This window comes from Lissotriton vulgaris, chromosome 11 (assembly GCF_964263255.1).
Source record: "Lissotriton vulgaris chromosome 11, aLisVul1.2, whole genome shotgun sequence".
Taxonomy (NCBI): Eukaryota; Metazoa; Chordata; class Amphibia; order Caudata; family Salamandridae; genus Lissotriton; species Lissotriton vulgaris.
The window spans coordinates 774,548,981-774,569,567 of NC_141699.1; the positions used below are offsets into that span (position 1 = coordinate 774,548,981).

General features: G+C 40.3%; 1 protein-coding gene across 9 annotated transcripts in view; it reads left to right on the forward strand.

Moving 5' to 3' along the window:
• DOCK10 (dedicator of cytokinesis 10) overlaps positions 1-20,587 on the forward strand; it is a 1,740,483-nt gene that overhangs the window by 1,477,070 nt on the left and 242,826 nt on the right. For all 9 annotated transcript variants that reach the window (XM_086943899.1, XM_086943900.1, XM_086943901.1 and 6 more), the window contains exons 42-45: positions 10,998-11,135; positions 12,620-12,802; positions 14,607-14,717; positions 15,144-15,359. In XM_086943899.1, the coding sequence (XP_086800025.1) occupies positions 10,998-11,135; positions 12,620-12,802; positions 14,607-14,717; positions 15,144-15,359 (648 nt within the window). The remainder of the gene's footprint in view (positions 1-10,997; positions 11,136-12,619; positions 12,803-14,606; positions 14,718-15,143; positions 15,360-20,587) is intronic.

The following is a 20,587-nucleotide window of genomic DNA, read 5'->3' on the forward strand; positions in this document are numbered from 1 at the left end:
TCAACATGACCTGAAATATGTGTAATATTTGAATTAGGAGGTGTTTGTTGATACTCTGCTCCTGTTGTTGGACAATGGATTTATCTTTAATGTCTTCCTTAGAAATAGAAATGTGAGTTTGGTCTGTGGTTAGTAAGTACATGGGGCAACTTACTTTTAGTGTGTTGGTTTTTTAAATTTAGATTTTCATTTTTTCACCCCATTTTATAGCACATTACCTAGGCCTATTGGTACATCAGGGCATTGTACGATACACATGCGCATTTAACAGCTTTTGCTATAATATTTAGATTTATTTTAAATATACAGACATTATCATAACTGAAATTAGAGTCAACATTGTCTCAGAGAATGAATATATAGAGATATGAGAGCTAGATAACCATATTTAAAGAATTTTACACATGTGGTCACTGATGTTTAAGACTTTCTGTTAAGGCATGTACGATTATGCTGAAGGCTTGTATTCAAACAACATGTTTAAGAAAGAGGGCTTGAGTTATTTACAAATGAGCACGATTTTTAGAGTGTTTTTTAAATGTGGGCATGACAGAGCATTTCATATTTGGGTGCATAGAGAATCCTATATCTTGAAGCATTGCCAGTGCGGGACCTAGTACATATTCAACTTTTCTCAAACAATGAGCTTTCAAAGGTGAGACTTTGTGAGCTTCTGAGGTAACAAGAGCACCATTAGGTTTGAGTTTTTGGGCTCTGTATTTTAGCTCTGTTCATTTTCAAACCTTTACATTTGGGCCACACTTTTTGGAAGGAACAACCAACCTCAATTGGTGCAGCCTAAGTGAGGTAAAGGAGGCAGCTGCCTTTCGCGTGACTGTTTCGAGGTGACAGTTATGACATCTCCTGAGAGGGACTTTATAGCGGTGGATAGGAGAATTTTGTATTACTATGTGTTAACCTTATAGTTGGAGGAACTAAGGAGCCAATTTAAATCCTGGCAGACAGCCTATTGTTCCGCCAGGGTGACAGAATAAATTGGTCCATCGCCCTGGTGGGGGATAACCTGCTGTTTGGTACAGGTCTCTGTCAGCATGATTGAGCTCAGCACCAAACGGTTTTCTTTTTTTATTTTCAAAAATGGGATTTTCTTTTGAAAATAAAAAAGAAAAGGGTCCCTCCGACATGGAAATGTTCTCCCATTGCAAGGGGAGCATTTCGCAAGTGTCACTGCCTGTTGTCTTCTCCCATGGTGAGGGGAGTATTTAGCAGTTGAAAACTGACCTGTAATTTCGCTCATCTAAACTAGGTGGGCAGAACTACAGCTGTAAATCTGTTGGACCTTACTTCGCAGGGCCTATCAGGGGGGTTTAAGCATGGCAGAAATGTAGTAGTCTCCACTGTGATTTAATGTATAGTCTTCTTGCATCTAAATAAGGCAGGTAGACCATTATCTTGCTGGTATAGCTACTCCATTGCTGTTGCAACAGAGTATCTATACTGCCAAGATAAAAATTTGCCTCTGTTTTGAATATGGTGTATCAGGATATGCTGTAATACAATATGTTTGGGATGGTGCATGTGAAGTATAATGCTGCTGCTATTTTCCATATTTTGTTAGCTTTTTCCACTGAAGAGCCAATTTGTAGCATTGCAATTTCCCAGTCAGTGTTTCCTAGGGATCAGACAGTAGGTTAATGAATGCTTATTGACTCATAAAAATGTGTAGCTTCTATTGATGATTTTTGAATAGCAGGATATTTTGCAAGTCACGTGGAAATTCTGTGTGACTAGTGCTACTCTTTCCAGGGTTCAGGTCACTGGGAGTAGAGATTTTCACCATTACATTTTGTTTTTGTGGTTGGATATTTTGCTTTCGACTTGTTTTTGGTGGAACCACAATTCTGAGGGTTTCTATTTTGTAATGTGAACATTAAATTTGCATGGGAATTGATGCTCATTTTCTTGGTAGTATTGAAGGACTGTTGGATCTTGTAGTCTCATTTGTTTCTCTTTTATATTCTTCCAAGGTCATGTTTCATTGTGTTAATAGTGTAGCCCCTCAATGAGTAATATTGTTTGATGGCCTTGGTTGTTTGTGGTAGATTGGTCCAGCATGCAGATTATAAATCAGAATGCCAGTACTACCATTGCACTGGAATGGAGGGTGGCATGCCAAGAGAGGGATACATGGAGAAAAATAACCACTGAAGGATTTAGACTTTGTTGTGGGTAGGATCATAGAGGGATACAGTGTGGGGATCTCACAGTGTAGCTTTTATCTGTTGTTTGGCTCAAACTGCCATGAAGTTGAAGACTTCTAGAAAATTGTTGTTTGAGTATTTATTGAATGTCATCATACTGAGATTGGTGATTTATACAATGAAGGCTTACTTAGAAACACAACATTTTACCAGGTGGTAGATTGGTAGGTGTGGTGCTGCTTAGAGAAACAACTGGACAGTGTATTTCTAGTAAGTTGGTTGGCCTTGTGAGCATTTATAAGCATGAGATACAATGTTTGTGGCGTGTGAACAGTAATCAGGAGTTGTGAATGAGAATGTGTGAGATGAAAGCGTTATGAGTGAGTGGAACATTTTTCTATGCATTTGACAGTGAGGATTGCATTGTGAATAAGTGATGTCAGGCATACAGTGGTGGTAAAATGACATGATTATTGGCCAAATGTTATTTCAGTTGGCTTATTCCAGGTCCTAATCAGACCAAACAGGAGTTGCTCTTATACGTGTCTATTTATATTTGGGTGAGGATGCCTTATGAGAACAGCGAAACACAATTTGGTGAGGTAACAATCTGTTGCAGGCCCACTGTACAGTGTTTTAATGTGAAACAAGAGAATAAACACATTGCAATAATGCAATCCATCCTAATTTATCCACCCACCATCCATCATAAGCTGAAAATGTACCAACGTTTTTACCAGACTTTGCTTCATAAAAGGAGCAGTCATATAAATAAATCGAGAATAAAGCTTGGTCCAAAAGAAGCAAAAAAGAATGAAGGGAGTTGTTATGATGAAAGTAATGTTGATATTATTGCTACTGTCAAATTCCTGCAGGGACATGAATTTCTGAGCTTTATTTTGAATCTCATGTACCAAGACAGTGCTGTCTGATGAAATTATGCAGGTTTGCTTAGGTCCTTATATGGAAATAAAATACCTCCATAGGGTGTTATATTCTGATCTGTGGGGATTTACTTTCTTAGCTGCCCTGTGTTCAATAGCTGAAGTTCCAACAACTAGTAAGGTCAGGAACATCTGAAACATCATTGATACAGACCCCTCTATATCTTCCCAGGTAAACCATGTATTTCAATCTTTATTTCCTACACTCAGTAGGGTTCCAAGATGTATCCACCCCTTCTTGGAGGTCCCTCAGCAGATAAACAGTATCTGCCCTTGTATTTTCTCAGCTGACTACACCAAGGGCATCTGCTTAGGATCCGTCAAATTCCTTCCTGGCTCAGAACACAGCAACCAGGCTGCTCCACAGTTTCCTGTTCAGAGACCATATCCAACCTCACTTTACACTGCAGCAATTAACTCCCTTATATCAGTAGGATTTACTTCAAGGCACACTGCATCACTCATCAGGTAAAATTAGCATTATGTTCCTCAAGCGCTAAAAAAGTCTCTTTGGGGGTTTTGCGTTATCAGTTCAGAGCTCTATGGTACGGAACACTCTCCCAAATTAAATCAGAAATGCTATTAATCTCCAAGTATTTCAAAAAGTAATGGCTTGAACCCAACTTGTATTACCCTAATATCATTTCAACAACACTGATTTCATAGCATCTAATTACAAGGGTACAGTCACCATCTCACCCTCTTCTAAAGTCTACCACATGTGTACCACAGGCTCATGTTTGCTGTAAATTGTTCATAGTGCCTCTCAGAACTTCATGCACTCACGATCTCTAAGATCTAGATTTGCTAAGAGATTTAGGAACACTCACACTGCACATATTTGCCCTGTGTCTATAGGCCTTTTTAATGGTAAATTAATTAATGTCATGATTTGCAATGCTTTGTATCATGTGAGTGCATGTGCAAAACGTTAGTAAGTGACCGCCTTGGTCTGCAGTAAACATCTCATCAATCCATACCACAATCTAAAAGTGTAAGCTAGGCCTGTAACAAACCGTCCCACCGGGGGACAGACGGATGGAGGGGGGAAATAATTTATCAAAAAACACACACCTTTTTGCTGCCGACCGCCGCTACTTCTTTCTCCGTCCTCCTCTCAACACAGCAGTAATGCAGCCTGGGTGGAGAGCATGCAGAGTGCGCATGACACTTTGGCCACCCTGAGACGTTCGGCCAAAGTGGCATGTTCACTTTAGGTGCTGCCATCACTCCTCCCATTGTGAAGAGCAGGGAGCCCAACTCTGCCCGCCTGGCTTCCGCAGCAAGCTGATTACAAAAGATAAAATGATAATACCGAACGTTAATATCAATTTTCAATTTATAATCTTTATTCGGTTCTTAAAAAAGACACCATAAAAGCACAGATACAAAATACACACCTAAGAAAAAATAATACGGGAATCATTGATTAAAATGTTCATACAATTTAACTCGTCATGGGAACAGGCAGATGTCAATGGTCAATTTTCTCTAGTATTTCTTAGTCTTATTGCTACACGGATAAAAGTTATGGTGCAAAAGAGGGTATATGCGTCCTCTGCTTCCTGTAGGAATCTCAGAGCCGTTCTTGCATGTTTAGGTTTTATGTCTTTCAGAATCCCCACCAGGAACTTGCGTCTTGGCATGATATAAAATGGGCACAATAGGACAAAATGAAGGGTATCCTGCGGAGACCTGTGGTCGCAGCCGCAGGTACCCTTCTCAGCCAGTGTGTGAGTAAACCCCGCCGGGACCGCGAGAATATGATGCAGCATGTTTAGTCTGAACCGTGTCATGACGAAGCGGTCCTGGGCATTGAACATGACCCTTAAATAAGGTTCCATTCCATGCTTTGCTGTAAGTTCGTTATAGGTGGAATTTGTGGGTTTACAATTTTATTTTTCTGCTCTAGTTAGCTTGAGCTGTGCCAAGAAGAGGTTCTTCACCAATGGTTTGCTCTCAGGTGTTATGGAGTCTGGGGATGTGAAAAAGTTTGTGCAATCGATTTCGGCTAGGGATTTCTTTACATAGTTCAGCCAAGGGATGGTGTCACCTTTGTCTTTTTTGAGGCAGTCCTCGATGATTTGTCTTGTGAGGGCGGCCTCTGGATTATTCCATATTTTGACCCATGCCAGGAGAGGTTTAATTTTGATTTTGTCTTCTATGAAGAGTTCTCCTAGTTCTTCATGGATTATGTGGGCCGATACACTCTGAGGGACCTTAAGAATTCTCCTCAAGAATTTGTTTTCTTCGGTCTGTATCTGCTGGGCTTTACTATCCAAGAAGCCCCACACTTCTGCGCCATAGGAGACTTTCGCGCAACAAATTGACCTATAAAGGTTCAGGATTTGTTCCGGGGACCATTTTCCCAGTCTTTGCCCGTATCCCATGATAGCTCCCACTGAGGCTGCAAGTTTCGTGGAATGTTTTTCGACCAAGGGTTTAAAAGAAAGGTGATGATCGAATAGTACCCCCAAATACGAAAAGGTCTGAACTTTGTCGATTTTGTGTGACCCAATGTGAAAGGAAAAAGATCCTTTTGTAGGTTTTCCAACGGACATAATGTAGGATTTTTCCAGATTGGTTGCCAGGTCTAGTTTGTCCATAAATCTGACAAACCCATCAATCAGTTTTTGCAGGCCTAAGGGGGTTCTAGCAAGCAAAACCGCGTCATCGGCGTAAAGTAACACAGGTACCGCACGATGACCGATTTGGGGTGAATCCACCTTGAGTTTAAGCAGGTCTTTTTCCAACGAGTTGATGTAAATGGAGAACAAAAAGGGCGCAAGGATACATCCTTGTCTTACTCCACTTGTGCAAGTGAAAGGGTCGGTCTTCTTACCCTCTTGGCTGTACCTTACGCTTGCAGTGGTGTTCCGGTGGAGATTTTGCAAGGTGTCCACTAGCGGTTGGTCCACTCCTAGTTCTAGTAACATGCTCCAGAGCTTTCTCCTATTTACACGGTCGAAAGCCGCTGAAAGGTCCATAAACCCCATATAAATGGACCCCTTTCCAGCGATGGTATATTTGGCTATCAGGAGGTAAAGATTTAAACATTGGTCAGTAGTGGATCTGCCTTTCCTGAAGCCATATTGCATTTCTGAAAGGATTTGATGTTCCTCGGCCCAATCTTGCAATCGCTGTAGGATGACTCGCCCTAGTGCTTTTGCGGTCACGTCTATAAGCGATATGGGTCGGTAGCATTGGGGGTCATCGCGGTTCCCTTTCTTGTAAATTGGGACTATAGTCACCGTTGACCAAGACTGGGGCAGACCTGCCACCACCGCCTCATTTAGTACCCTGGTGAGTAACGGTGCCCACAGGTCAGGTTGACTTAGGTACAGGTCTGGTGGAATTCCGTCCGGGCTCGGGGCCTTATTTTTGCTTAGCCCAGTTATTCCCCTTTTGACTTCTTTCAGAGAGAAGTCTAGCTTTGCCGGCTGATGTTTCCTCAATGTATCCTCCGGGGCTAGGTGGTTTGAGTGGTTAGATAGGCTCTGGAAGTGGGTCTGCCATTGCTCCGGTAAGATGATGTTTGTGATTTTTGGTGCCCCTTGGTCCTGGAAGCAAGGGGAGTTAATCACTTTCCAGAAGCTAACAATGTCTTTTCTTTCGGCGGCGTCCCTTAAATCCTCCCAGGCCTGGTTTTGTAGGCTTTGCTTACGTTTTTTCAAGGTCTTTTTATACTCTGCTCTGCTCTTTGTCACCCTGGTCTTATCCCTTGGTTTGCAGTGAAGGCTATCCTTCAGTTCTTTAAGCGCCTTGGTACAATTCGCATCGAACCAACGGGGATTTGAATCCATTTTATTAGATCCCGTGGTCGTTAGTGAGTTGTTTACGTGATGCGCGATTTCTTCGAAAGCCTTGACCACCCGTTCCCAGCATACACTTGGGTCTAAGCATTTGTCGATTGCAGCTGAAGCATCTATTAGTAATTTTTTATAAAAACTGTCCCCATCAATTTTTGCCCATCTGATTCTTCTTCCCTGATCCACGGCTTTTTCCACGGTGTCAGGTTTCTTTGGGCATGTGTTAAAATCAAAACCTTCGATTGCGATAAAGACCGGGTTATGATCACTAAAGCTACTGGCCTCAATTTTAGTGTTGTTAATGTTTCTTTTTAGGATGGGCGAGACTAGAATAAAATCAATGTAGGAGTGGCACCCTCTTCCTTTGTACGTTGGTGTCAGTTCACCTAATTCGCCCAGTGTCACAAGGTCTAGCGTTTGGGTTAAGTTATTCCTTTTCCTTATTCTCTCCAAATCCCATCCCTCTTTTGTATGTGCAAAATGCGGGCCTTTCATTAAAGTGCATCTTGACCAGTCTTTATTGAAGGGTTTTAGTTTGTCGCATAAATGACAGTTAAAATCTCCCGTTAGTATTACACTCGGTTCATTTGGTGTCTTGTGTAAAAAGTTTAAATTTCTTAAGCATTCCTCTAGTTCAGAAATAGCTTTTCCCCTCGCCATCAGTGCTGGGGCGTTGTACCAATTGACTAGGAAAAGGGTTATTCTTGATGAGGTGAACCTTAGAACTTGTAGGTTGTGTGAGGCCCATTTGATGTTACTCCAGGTGCCCTTAATGTCTAAATTGACATATATAGCAAGACCCCCACTTGCTCTCCCAGAGGTTACTTTTTTGGCTGGGGCACAAAAGCTTTTGTATCCTTCCAGGCTGTAGTCATTTAATTCGAGAGCCCAAGTTTCCTGCAGGCAAATGATGTGGTATTTTTTGATGTAGCTAAGCCATTCCTGTGATTCGAACTTAGCCGCTAGTCCTGCGATGTTCCAGGATGCTATTAGTAGATTTACTGGCGTTTTTTCTTTAGTGGTTCTTTTTGGTTCATCTGATAGGGGCGTAACCTGTTTGCCTGTTTCCGTTAGTGTGTCATTGTTGGAGTGAATGTCACTAAAGATGTTTAGTGGATTTGTCCCTTCTTCTCTTCCTAGGCTGGTATTCGGAATTTTGGTATATCCTCCTCTGTCGGGCACGTCAACTGTTCCAATGTCCATCCCTTTTTTCCTTCCTGTTATTGGTGGATTTTCCACTTTCCACCTCCCGGTCTTAGGGGACTGATTGACCCATCCCTGTCAGTCGACCTCTTCCAGCACACCGAATCTGTTCCAGTGTGCATATTGCATTAGGGAGGAGTCGTAGTTTGGCATGGCAAAGTTTGGTCTTTGCCATTGAGGTGGACCATAGTGGGTACCAGGAGGTGGTAAATTATTCAGGAAGGTTCTGTTGTTCTGCCTGGTTCTTTGGGGTGCAAAGGGATAGAAATAAGACAAGTGTACCGGGTGGATCTGTGATCGGGTATAGCTAGGGGGGGCATTACAGATAAAATTAACTGTAGCCATATCTCTAAAGTTTATCGTAATTATGTCCCCTGCTATAGTCTTGGTGCCTTTGCCGATCCACTCGCCTCTTCTTACAGACAAGATTTCCCCAAAAACATTGGGGGGCAAGGGTCTGTGTATTTGTAGCCACTGTGCACATTTATTTTTCAATTCTATTTGTGATTCCCGTTGGCCCTCCCTTAGAGGTGGAACTCCTGTTAAAACCACTACATAAGGCAGTGCTTCAGGCGGGAGATTAATTGTCCTAAAGCGAGTAGATGTTTTGTTTTCTTTAGTTGTTGCAGTGGGCGGAGGCTTTGAATTCACATTGGGGGTTTGAACATTGTTTGCTTCCAACGTTTAGGGGGGTCCTGGGTTTGTTTTGTTATTTTCAGTAGTTGTTTTGTTACTGCTTTTCCCTCTGTCTGATGTGGGGGCAGCCTTTTGCTTATCTTTAGTACTTTCTAAACTGGCTCTATTTGGGGTTTTTGCGGGCGCATCAGGGATCACAGGAACCTTGTCCTTAGTTTGGCTATGGGATGTAACGTCGGTCTGTTTTCTTAAACCGCCTTCTTGCCCTGATTGGGTTTTTGTGCCGTTCCCTCTGTTGTTTACAATTGATGTTAGTCTGTCTATTTTAGCTATGAGGGGTTTTAGCAGCACAGTAATGGAGTGTTCGAGGTCCGTTTTAAGGTCAGCCACCATGTTGGTGATCCAACACGGTATTCCCGAGGCCGGTGGATTTATTGGTGTAACCAGGTTGTGATTTCTAGTTTTTGAAGATCCTTTTAAAGATCCTTTTTTCCCCCCACGTTTAGGGCCTTCCTTGTGCAGATTTTTCTCAATACTGCAGGGAGTGTTAATATGGTTGTGTGTTTGTGCAACAGATCTCTCGCTGCGACTGTCTGCAGGCACCTGCGCACAAGGTAGGGCAGAAAAAGAAGAGGGAGAAAGGGGCAAGCTGGTGTCGAGTTCCTCTACCAAATCTCGAGAGGCCTCGGTCAGGTTGATAAGGGATTCCTGGGTTTCCTGGATGATTGTCACGGGTGGTAGTGACATTCTTCTTTTGGTGTTTGCGATGGCATTAGACACTGCCCCTATAGTTTGTTTAAGCATTTTGTCAATGGCGGTCAGTGTTGGTAATGGCGGGGGAGGATCCGTTTTATTTTTTGTGCTCGATCTTAAAGTGGGCATCTTGGGCTTCTTGGTGGTCTTCCTCATAATCTGTAGTGCTGAATACAGAGGGTAGATTTGGCTGGTGCAGGTGGAACCGACTAGAAGCCTAGTTCAAGAGTTATAAAGTACAATTTTTCAGGGGGATGGCCCAGCCCAGCCTCTTCTGGCCTCTGAGGGCCACAGAGGGCCCGCCCTCTGCCCTGGCTTCGCTCGGCATCCCGTTCGCGTCCCGCTGAGCGGTAGACTGTTTAATATAAGGAGGTTTTGCGAGCAGGGGGCGTGTCTTCCTGGGGGCGCGCCCGTGCACACCTGTGCAGCGCAGGGACTCCTGGTCTTACGAGTCCCTGCGGCGCGCTCCCTCGATGTTATCTCGGTGCTCCCTCCTCCTGGAACAGACCCAACAGCGCGAATGCTCTCCCAGCCTCGACCCCACGCCACTCACCGCGCAGCAGCGCCCGCGAAGCGGGTGCTGCAAGTTGTAGCGTTGCGGGAGGGCGGTCAATCCCTCCTGGGACACAGGGAGGCCGGGTGACAGCAAAGGCGAGGGTAAAAAGTCTGGAAAGTCTGACGACGACAACAGCAACAGTCTGGTTAGTACAAAGGATCCCGCTGGAGGCTACACAGTTTCCCGCTTTAGTAGGCTGGACAAGCAGGGGGCGTGTCTTCCTGGGGGCGCGCCCGTGCACACCTGTGCAGCGCAGGGACTCCTGGTCTTACGAGTCCCTGCGGCGCGCTCCCTCGATGTTATCTCGGTGCTCCCTCCTCATGGAACAGACCCAACAGCGCGAATGCTCTCCCAGCCTCGACCCCACGCCACTCACCGTGCAGCAGCGCCCGCGAAGCGGGTGCTGCAAGTTGTAGCGTTGCGGGAGGGCGGTCAATCCCTCCTGGGACACAGGGAGGCTGGGTGACAGCAAAGGCGAGGGTAAAAAGTCTGGAAAGTCTGACGGCGACAACAGCAACAGTCTGGTTAGTACAAAGGATTTTATATGGGGGGACGCTCCTCTGCCTTAGCAGAGGAGCCGCCAGTGGAGTGCACTAGTAATAATAATACGCTAAACAAATACAGATAAATCATAATATACATTTAACGATCTGTGTTGGTGCTTATCAAGAACAATATATATTTTCTGCAGTCTATAATGTATTTATTCTACAGTGCATTTTGTTTCTGTTCCTGGGAAAACATTGATGTGTAAACATCAGTAGCAAAGTGTTTCAAATGAATGCACTGACTTGGTTTGAATAAACTTGCTGTGCTTACCTTTAATCAGGTGAATATAGAAAAATGAACAAACATGAGGCTTAGTGCATATTATTGTTCTCTCAATGTATTTCTTTCTCACTTGCTGAACAATACTTATATGTTCTCCTTACAGAAGCAGCTGCAGCAATCAGAATGTCAGAATGCACTCATGAAAAAAGTTTTTGATACCTTCTTACTCTTTTTGCAAATAAACCAATCAGTAGCTGCTCTTCAGCATGTCTTCTCAGCATTGCGCCTTTTTGTTTGCAAGGTAACTATTCATAACCCATTGTGCCATGGTAGAACAAAATAAATATTGCTTAGATGTAGTATATGTAACCTTCAAACAGATGCATTCCACTGACTGATTACATTTTTAATGGAACACCTTACTTCATTCAGAACAGTAGCTAAAGAAACTTGCATTCACTTTTGGACCAACTGTTTAGTGCCAGTGGGATATACAGTATTCATCGCACCTGATATAAGTTGATACCCCTGGGTTTGGAAGTTATCTTTTCCGATATATAGCTCTTACTCTGGGTTTTATCTTGGTATTGGGAGAATAACATGCATCTTTTGGTGCTTACCACAAAAAAGACTTGCATGTCCCGATAAATTCCTGGCCCTTTCCCCTGTTAAATTTCTACAGGCTAGACCTACTAAAATTTAATAGGGGTTGTGAATGTTATCACACCTGTCTATTACCGGGTGCAGTAAACCTTGCACCACTTATAATAGTGGGATCCCTATGCAAAAAGTGTTTGCTCAGGGATCACAATTTAACGGCCCAACGGCCCACTTATAAATATTTCCTTAGTATTCATGTAGTATTTATGTTTGTCTTGTTAGTCTAATATTTGAAAAATGTTTTACATCAATAAGCCAGGCATGCAACAGTGCTTGAGTCTGTAGCATTCAAATTAGCTGACGGCAACGCTGATGGACTTTGCTTCTGTAAAATTCCTGAAGGTTTTTCCAAAAGTTTAAAAATTTGCAAACTCCAAAAAGTTTGCAATACGTAAAAAAAGGGAAAACCCCACATAACTTCTCTGGTGATTTTAATTCTGCATACCCCTTAAAAAATTGCATCAGGAACTTTGTACAAATGTAGCAACTTTTGCACACTGTGAAATGTAGAGCTAGAAAACGTTCAACATATTTACCTTTGTAAAAAAAAAATCTGAATGTTGTCCCGCTCAAACATTGTACAGGAAGAACTCCCTAACTTAGAATAGAATTTGTAATTAACTTTCAGGCACCTTTTCTAAACTTCAGAAACTTTATGAAGATACATTTATTAAGAGTTTATTTTAAATAAAAACAAGAAAAGGTTTTAAAAATTGAGAATCCACACCTGCACATGTCTCAGCTTTCATTAGCCATTATTTACTTGCATATAAATGGCATTTGCAGTTAATTCTGTTCACAACAGTATTATCTTTGAATAAAGACACAAGTATAATTTTTTAGTACTATAATAAATTCCCGCAATTTCTTTAAATTCAGCTTTCCCCCAAAAACAAATTTTCCTGAAACATCTCTACTCTATTTCAATAACTAATGTGTAGTAAACAAAAGAAGTGCACAGACTTCTGCTCTGACTACTGTAGAAAAAAATCTTAAAGTAGTAACTGGGGGTGTCTTGAGCTGATGGAAGCATGGGCACCTATCTCATGACATATTTAGGAATGGAAAGCATAATGTAAGTCATGTAAAAATCAATGTTATAAATGTTTTCTTTTGCTTTTACAGTTCCCATCAGCATTCTTTCAAGGACAGGCGGACCTGTGTGGGTCATTTTGTTATGAAGTCCTGAAATGCTGCAATCACCGCTCACGTTCAACGCAGACTGAAGCCTCAGCACTCTTGTACTTCTTCATGAGAAAGAACTTTGAATTTAACAAACAGAAATCAATTGTCAGATCGCATCTTCAAGTGAGTCAATTCTAATTAAATTGAAGGAATTCATTTTAGCAATTTAGAATGGCGGCCCTTGGTAGCAAAATTCAAGGAAAAATCTCCCTTTATGTCATGGTCTTTAATTTGTTTTGTTTTACTGAAATTATTTCCAGTTTCTGGAGTTTGTTTAATTAAATAAAAAAAATCCCAGCTTTACCAAAAAAGCATAGTACTTTCTTGGAATTTTGCTCTGCCTACAATCCTGCATATATTTATCAAACATAGTGCGTAGTCCAGTGGAGTAGTGGAAACTAGAGCCTCTAAAAACATTGGCTGCTGGTCACCAGGGTCTAAATGAGGCCTTTAGTTAACATAGCACCAACCAATAAGAGTTAATTAGCAAGAATTGGCTGGCTCTCTTATTGAAAAATTTAAATTTAAAAAAGATTGTGCAAGTATCAAGACAAGGAGTTTTTTTAAGAGGATTGTCTGCCAATAAATACATTTTCAAATGTATGCTGTGAATTTTTAATTGGTCTTAGATTTGTTAGTATCAGTGAATGAAATATGTCTCAGGTTTTTGTACTTTCAAATGTTGAGATAGGGATCATAAGCCGTTGTTAACCATGCAGTCTTTCTGGCAAAGCAATCCCAATCCTGGGTCTGATTCGAAGCCTGAGATGGCTGTTTACTTGAATCCTTAGATTTAATAAGACTAAAGATTTAATAACAATTCATTACCCTAATCAATTTTTAGCCGCTACTTGGTATGCTCTGCTCACACAAAAGTATTTTTGGTGCTGTTTCTTTCTGAATAGTTTTATTCAGATATGAAAGTTTATTCTAGAATCTACATTGATGGTTTCGTTTTTGATTATTGTTAGAGGGCATTTCATCTCTCTCATCTTTCCGGCGTCAACATTCCAGTGTCTGCCCAGACACTAGAAATGTGGATATAAGCGTGTTCTGCAAAGATTTTCTCTCTCCTTAGCCCTAGTTAAGGGGCTTCCTCACAACTAATCATAGCAAGCTATGAAAAGTACTCCACACATATTATGGTGGAATATATGTTTTTTTTTTTCTAATAGCAATTTGCTCAAATATGATTGTGACTATGTGTGTAAAATGTACTTGAATGTATTCAATTACAGAACACATTACAGAATACATTCAAAGGGGTAAAACATTTGCCATGTCAACAGTGAATCACACATGAAATTGTCATAATTTCTGCATGCAATTTCTGGCAGTGGTTCAAAAACCCAGATGTTTGTCAATGCATTCAGGAGGATAAAAGTTTGGAAGTTACACACAGATTTCTCCTCTTCTGCATTTGAATAGATCTGTTCCTTCAAAGGTGGGTCTCAGAGAAAGGGCCAGATACCTGCAATTCAAATGAGGTGACCATGTGTATTCATTGTAGGAGTTCACAAAAATTTAGAATGCATATCCCACAGTTGCTTGTGCATTTAGCCATACATTTGAATTAACCAGGTGCAAGTGGTGCAGGGAATGCGAGGGAAGCACACATACTCCTTCTATTGTCTAGGACATATGCACAAAAGCAAAGATGTTTTACTGAAAAATATTTTTCATGAAGAATAAAAGGAAATCATAAGATATCTCAAGTCAAAGTCAAATCAAATTTTCTTTTGGGTCACTTGGTCTTGAAAATGTACATATTATGCTCCGAGTAGGTGTGATTCATCTTAATGTGAATTTAAAAAGTCTTTCAGTAACCAATCACATTTTATATATGTGGGGTACATTTATTGGGTGATCTTGAAATAGCAGTATAAGGGAAGATTGTTAATTTTCTCCCCTTTAATCTATATTACAGCTCATCAAAGCAGTAAGTCAGTTGATAGCAGATGCAGGTATTGGAGGATCAAGGTTTCAGCATTCACTTGCCATTATAAACAATTTTGCTAATGGAGACAAACAAATGAAGGTAAGAAATGGCTTAAGTTGGAAATAATGTCTTCCTGTCATTCAATTCATAATTTGAATTTGTTTCCATTCAGTTTTACACACACAATCTAATATGTCATTACTTTCAAATAATATAATTTATTTATACAAACTTTGAAATATAGAATTGGCTCAAAAGTACTCTTTTGCAAGTAAATCAGGCATGATAGGTTCAGGAATCTGTTAAATAACGTAACATAAAGACTCATCTCTTTAAATGAACTTTGTACCATCTCTTAATGTCAGCTACACTTCAATAACCCAGTGTTGGAGACCTAAGTTAAAAATAGCTCAATACTCATTCACTCTAAATGTTTCACCTCTCCTCCTACACATATCCTGACTAAGGAGTTTAAAATCCAACAACATGATTCTTATAAAAGCGATTGCAATTTGTTTTTCATAGAGCAATCATTTCCCTATTGAGGTCAAAGATTTGACCAAACGCATAAGAACAGTTCTGATGGCCACGGCTCAGATGAAGGAACATGAGAAGGACCCGGAGATGCTGGTAGACTTGCAATACAGCCTTGCAAATTCTTATGCAAGCACACCAGAACTGCGCAGAACATGGCTCGAAAGTATGGCAAAGATTCATGTCAGAAATGGTGATTTATCCGAGGTAAATATTCACAGTTCAATGGATGGCATATCTCGCAGCCTAATTTTGTGTTGTTTTAGCTCTTTTTAATGATGTATTTTAAAATGGCAAGGTGACAGTAATTTTTATAAAATTATTAGAGGAAACAATATTACTGCATTTGAAATAGAGCAACGTGGACATGCTGTAAACACAGCTTTGACTTATATAGTGCTATATGTTCAACCAGTGAATAATGATGGCAGATAGATACCTTAGAAAACTATGTGCTAACCAAGAAACGTGTACGTCACAATTTAAATTCTCACAGAATGCCATTGCTCCATCTTACTGAAATTGTTAAAAGGAGAAGGACTAAATTGGGCGAAAATATATCTGACATTTGATCATTCACTTTGAGGTGTGCTGTCAATCATAACTCTTTATTATCAAGTCAAGTCAAAATAACTTTGGGCCAGATGTAGGTAGCCCAATACCGGTCGGTAACTGCCGAAATTAACGAAATTCGGCCATTACCGACGGTGAATAGGCTTTTAAGATGTTTGTGGCCAAATTTAAGAATTCGGTAATTTACCAAATCGGTAATTTAAGGAATCAGTAAATTACTGAATCCTTAAAATACCAAATTGGTAAATTACCGAATCCGTAATGTAGGGATCACTCAAGTGAGTGCATTTCTGAGTCAAGGATTCGTTATTTACCACCAACTACAAGTTGGTGGTAAATATCGAAAACCCTTGAAAAAGCAAATTTGTGCTTTTCCAAAAGTGCCATGTGGCAGACATACATGCCCTTAGGGCATGTATGTGTGCCAAATGTGCACCCATGCACTATTCAGGGGTGCAACAGGGTGTCAATGTGGTACCCTGCCACCCTTGAAAATGTTCCCCCTATTAACGATTCGGTATTTACCGAATCGGTAATAGTGAATGGCTTTCCCATTTATTCCTATGGGCCTCTAGGCCCATAGGAATGAATGGAAATTACCGATTCGGTAAATACCGAATCGGTAATATTGAATTTTACCAATTTGGTAAAATTTACTGAATAATTACCTACATACTATTTACCTATTCTTAAATACCGAATTGGTAAAATTTGGTATTTAAGAAATTATTAAGCTACATCTGGCCCTTTATTCACTACCAGGACCACAAAAGTTTGACAAACAGACATTACAGGTTAAAAGTTTACATATCCATTCATAAAATCTAATAAATGAAAAAAAAATCATCAACCATAAAATTTCATAATAATTAAAATTACATGGTAAAAGGTTTTTTTCATTCTCTTTGTTTGCTAATGTTCATAATGCTTTCTAATGGCCATTGCAACTGTGATATAATTTGAGACTGCAATACAGATAACAGGAGTAACCAATAATTGCAAATAATGGAACCCATCAACGTATGTACCGGGCCAGAAATCCCTTAAAAGTGGTGCTAAAAATATTCCCCTTGGTTCCATGTAGAGTCTTTATTATCATTTGTATTACTATCATGTTAATTAAATAAAAAGTTTCACAGTAGAAGGTGGGTAATCATATACATTTTTAAGTGAATTTTAAGAATCTCATTGTATGTAATCCCTGTGGAAACATGGTAGATGCACCTGAGTGTATCTTTGCTACACAAAACACTGTCAGAGGATCACACAGAGATGGACCAAAGTTTCCTTCATAATACCTTCAACTTACTGCTAAGTAGCACTGGCCAGGCTGAAGGCTTAGAGCCTGATTTATACACTGGCATAGAAGGAACTCAGTTGAAATGGCAATGGAGTTCCTGCCGTGCCACCATTATGGTCCACCTAACTCATTTAAATTCAGATGAACCATAGATTGATGATGGTGGCGAATACCCTTTCGTGCCATGGTCAAACTCATCCAACGGAGTAAAGGCACTTGGAGGTTTGTCTATATCTCCACCCACCTAATTTAGATGGTGAATATACAGCTGCCTTTCAATGCTCATCACCACCAGAAAAAACCTTGTTGTAAATGGTGTTGAAAAGTGCTCAAGGCCCCCCTCCCCGTCATCACATGAGGGCACTCCCATGGAGAGGGGGGCATTGTTTTTATTTTATTTTCTAAAAAGCAAATGCTGTTTTAGGATATATAATAAAAAGTTGTATGTGTGACATACAGCTCTGTCATATTGATGGAACTGTCCATCAAACTTACAGTGCATTGGCATGAACCACTGTGACGGTATTGCCAGTGGCATTTGTAATAGGAGTACAACACAGGACCAGATGAAATCTGACATTCCAAATTTGAGGAACAGGTGAGTGGAAGACCACATTACAGATTCCTCCGCTGCTTTCTATTTTTCCCTATGCCTTGCTCTATCTTTCTCTCACCCTAGTATTATTCTTTCTCAACATTCCTTCTGTCCACTCGTACTTTCACTTCCTGTGTCTGTTTCTCTCTATCTCATCTTTCTTTTTCTTGTATTCCTCCATTCTCTATCTGTGCTTTGCCTGTTTCTCTTTCTATCTCTTAATATTCTTCTCCAGCTGCTTCTCTGTATATCATAGTCAGTGTTTCTGCCACCATACTCTCCCCTCTTCATTCTTCCCTCATGCTCTCTTTGTATTTGTTTCTCCAACCCCCGTTCTCTGTTTTATTGTCTGTCTAATTTTATCTTTTTTCTCTCCATCACCGTTTCTTACTTCCTTTAGTGAAAGTACCTGGGATATTAAGAGAGAGAGATGTCACAGTCTTAAAATGAACTGTGACTAAGGTTTCATGCAAACTAATCACTGTGACACACAGGGATAACCCAACCTTTCCCTAAGAGTATCCTTTGCCCCACCATTTGCTAACTTGACTGAGTACAACAACTACTTCTTAAAGATATGCATGGGGAATGGGGTATAAAACTAATATGATTATGAGAAAAAAAAACTGTTTCATTGTCCTTCAATAACTGTGTTTGTAAAAAGTTGGAACAGTGCGAACAGAAACAAATAGGGAAAAATGTATTTATGAGCTACAGATCATAATTTGTATGTATTACTTGTATTGGAGTGTTAATCATATTAATGGATGAGGATTAGGTTACAATGACACCTATAACATTTATGATTTCAACATATTGTAAGAAATTACCAAATGAGAGATCATGAATCTATGATGCATATAAAATGCTGGATAGCTAAGTGTTTTTAGCTGGTATTCATATATTTTTTGGAATTGCTCCTTTATTGAGTTGAATAGGTCCTTTTTATATTTTAGCTTAAAGAAAATACTCTCCATCTAGGTAAATAATTTTCATACAAACCACAGAGATTTCTAATGTAATAATAGTCATAGAAATTATATATATATATATATATATATATATATATATATATATATATATATATATATATATATATATATATATATATATATATATATATATATATATATACACAAACTCCACTCCTGTGATGAACAGAAGAGCACGCACACGAAGACTGTAAGTATTCCAACTTTAATGTTGTGGGCCTTCCTCGACCCCGCTAGTTAAAAAAACATCACAGAGACGCGTTTCAGCTGTCTTGCAGCCTTTCTCAATCCACATTTCCCTCAATAGGGAGGTGCTTTTAAAACATCCTTGATTAGATAACATAAAAGAAATACTACACGTTTGGCAGTAACTCAAATGAGGCACATGAATACAAATGACATTGCAGCATGAAGAGTCATCCCACTTACATGAACACAATGCATAACTCATTTCACATGAACGAGTGGCAGCAATATTTTGACACTATATTTAAACATCAACAATTAATTTTAGTTACTGTTGCCAAACATCAATTAATCTTGAGCATTTTAATAAATATCGATTGGTAATGACTTTTCACGGACTCTGATTTACTTGCAATGTGACCCCTGATGTGTCAAAAGCACGCACTGCCTCTCTGCCATAATGACAAACTGAGCTAAAGTATAGCATTGTTACTCATCAAATCAGGGAAAATAAATTGTACGGAACTGTCTGTGTCCCACTCTTATTTGACCTAATAGGGGTTGTTACCGGAAAACAGGGTGATCCGACAAGTGTCATGTATTTTAAATGTCACATTCCAGCATAATGCTGCTAATATGCAAAAATGTCACCTTTCAGTTGTAAATCCGTTTGCGGTGAACATGGTGAGATGAAATCCCAGGGTTAGCACAGCGGTTAATAACCCAAGGGTCGGGGAAGGCCTTTCCACAAAAACGATAAGAGCCCCACAGTCCTCACCATGACGATGCATTGTCCGGTGCCCAGAACCAGAAATCCTTTCCTTTGATATGCTGAGTGCGGCCCCATGCTTAATGTAGAGATCACGGCTCCCGCGCTGAATGTCTCCCAACTTTCTCGTGCTAAAACCTCCCCTCCACCTCGGCCAGTGCTGCATAATACTCCTCTCAATTTGAAGGTCTGGGGGCTTGCCAATGAGGCACTCACGTACCAAATCCTTGAAGTTTGCGGTATATATATATTTTTTTTTGGGAAACTGGGCTTCTGGTTGGCAACAGTATGCAACCTGTCCAAGCAGGAACCACCATCCTAGTCAGGGTATGCTAGATACACACTAAAGAAAGCCTGTGCTCACCCTCTGGTAGCTTGGCAAAGAACAATTAGGCTTATCACACAGTAACGTAATGTACACACTACAAAATGACTCCACACAGGTTTACACACATAGACAATCATTTTGGAAATAAATCAAGACCCGAACTACAAAAATCCAAAGAATGGAAGTTGAGTTATGAATTTTTAAAGAATAAAATGTGTTTACAAGTAATAAGTGCCAAAGAGAGTTAATTTGCTGAATTTCTATGTGTGTAAAATCTGAACCTAGCTATAACATCCCTGTCACCTTTGTTTTTTTCAATGAATTTCTATGTTTTTTTAAATGCTATTTCCGAACTATAATGTCCTTGTAACCTATACTTTTTTCAAATAATTTCTATGGTTTATTAATGTTTTTTCCTAACTATAAAGTCCCTGTAACCTGGGTATGCGAGTTGTTGTATGTGTGTGTGTAAGTGGGTGTGTGAGTATGTCAGTATGTCAGTTTGTTTGTGACAGGCTGTGTGGATCTGTGAGTGGGTATGTGAATGACTCTTTGGGTTTGTCAGTGGGTGTGTAAGTGGCTGCATGAGAATTTGTGTGGGTGTGTTTGCTGGTGTGTAAGTGTGTGAATTAGTGTGTCAGTGTTTTTTAGGTCTCACCTAGTGTTTCAGCATGCATGTGCTGCTCGCTCTG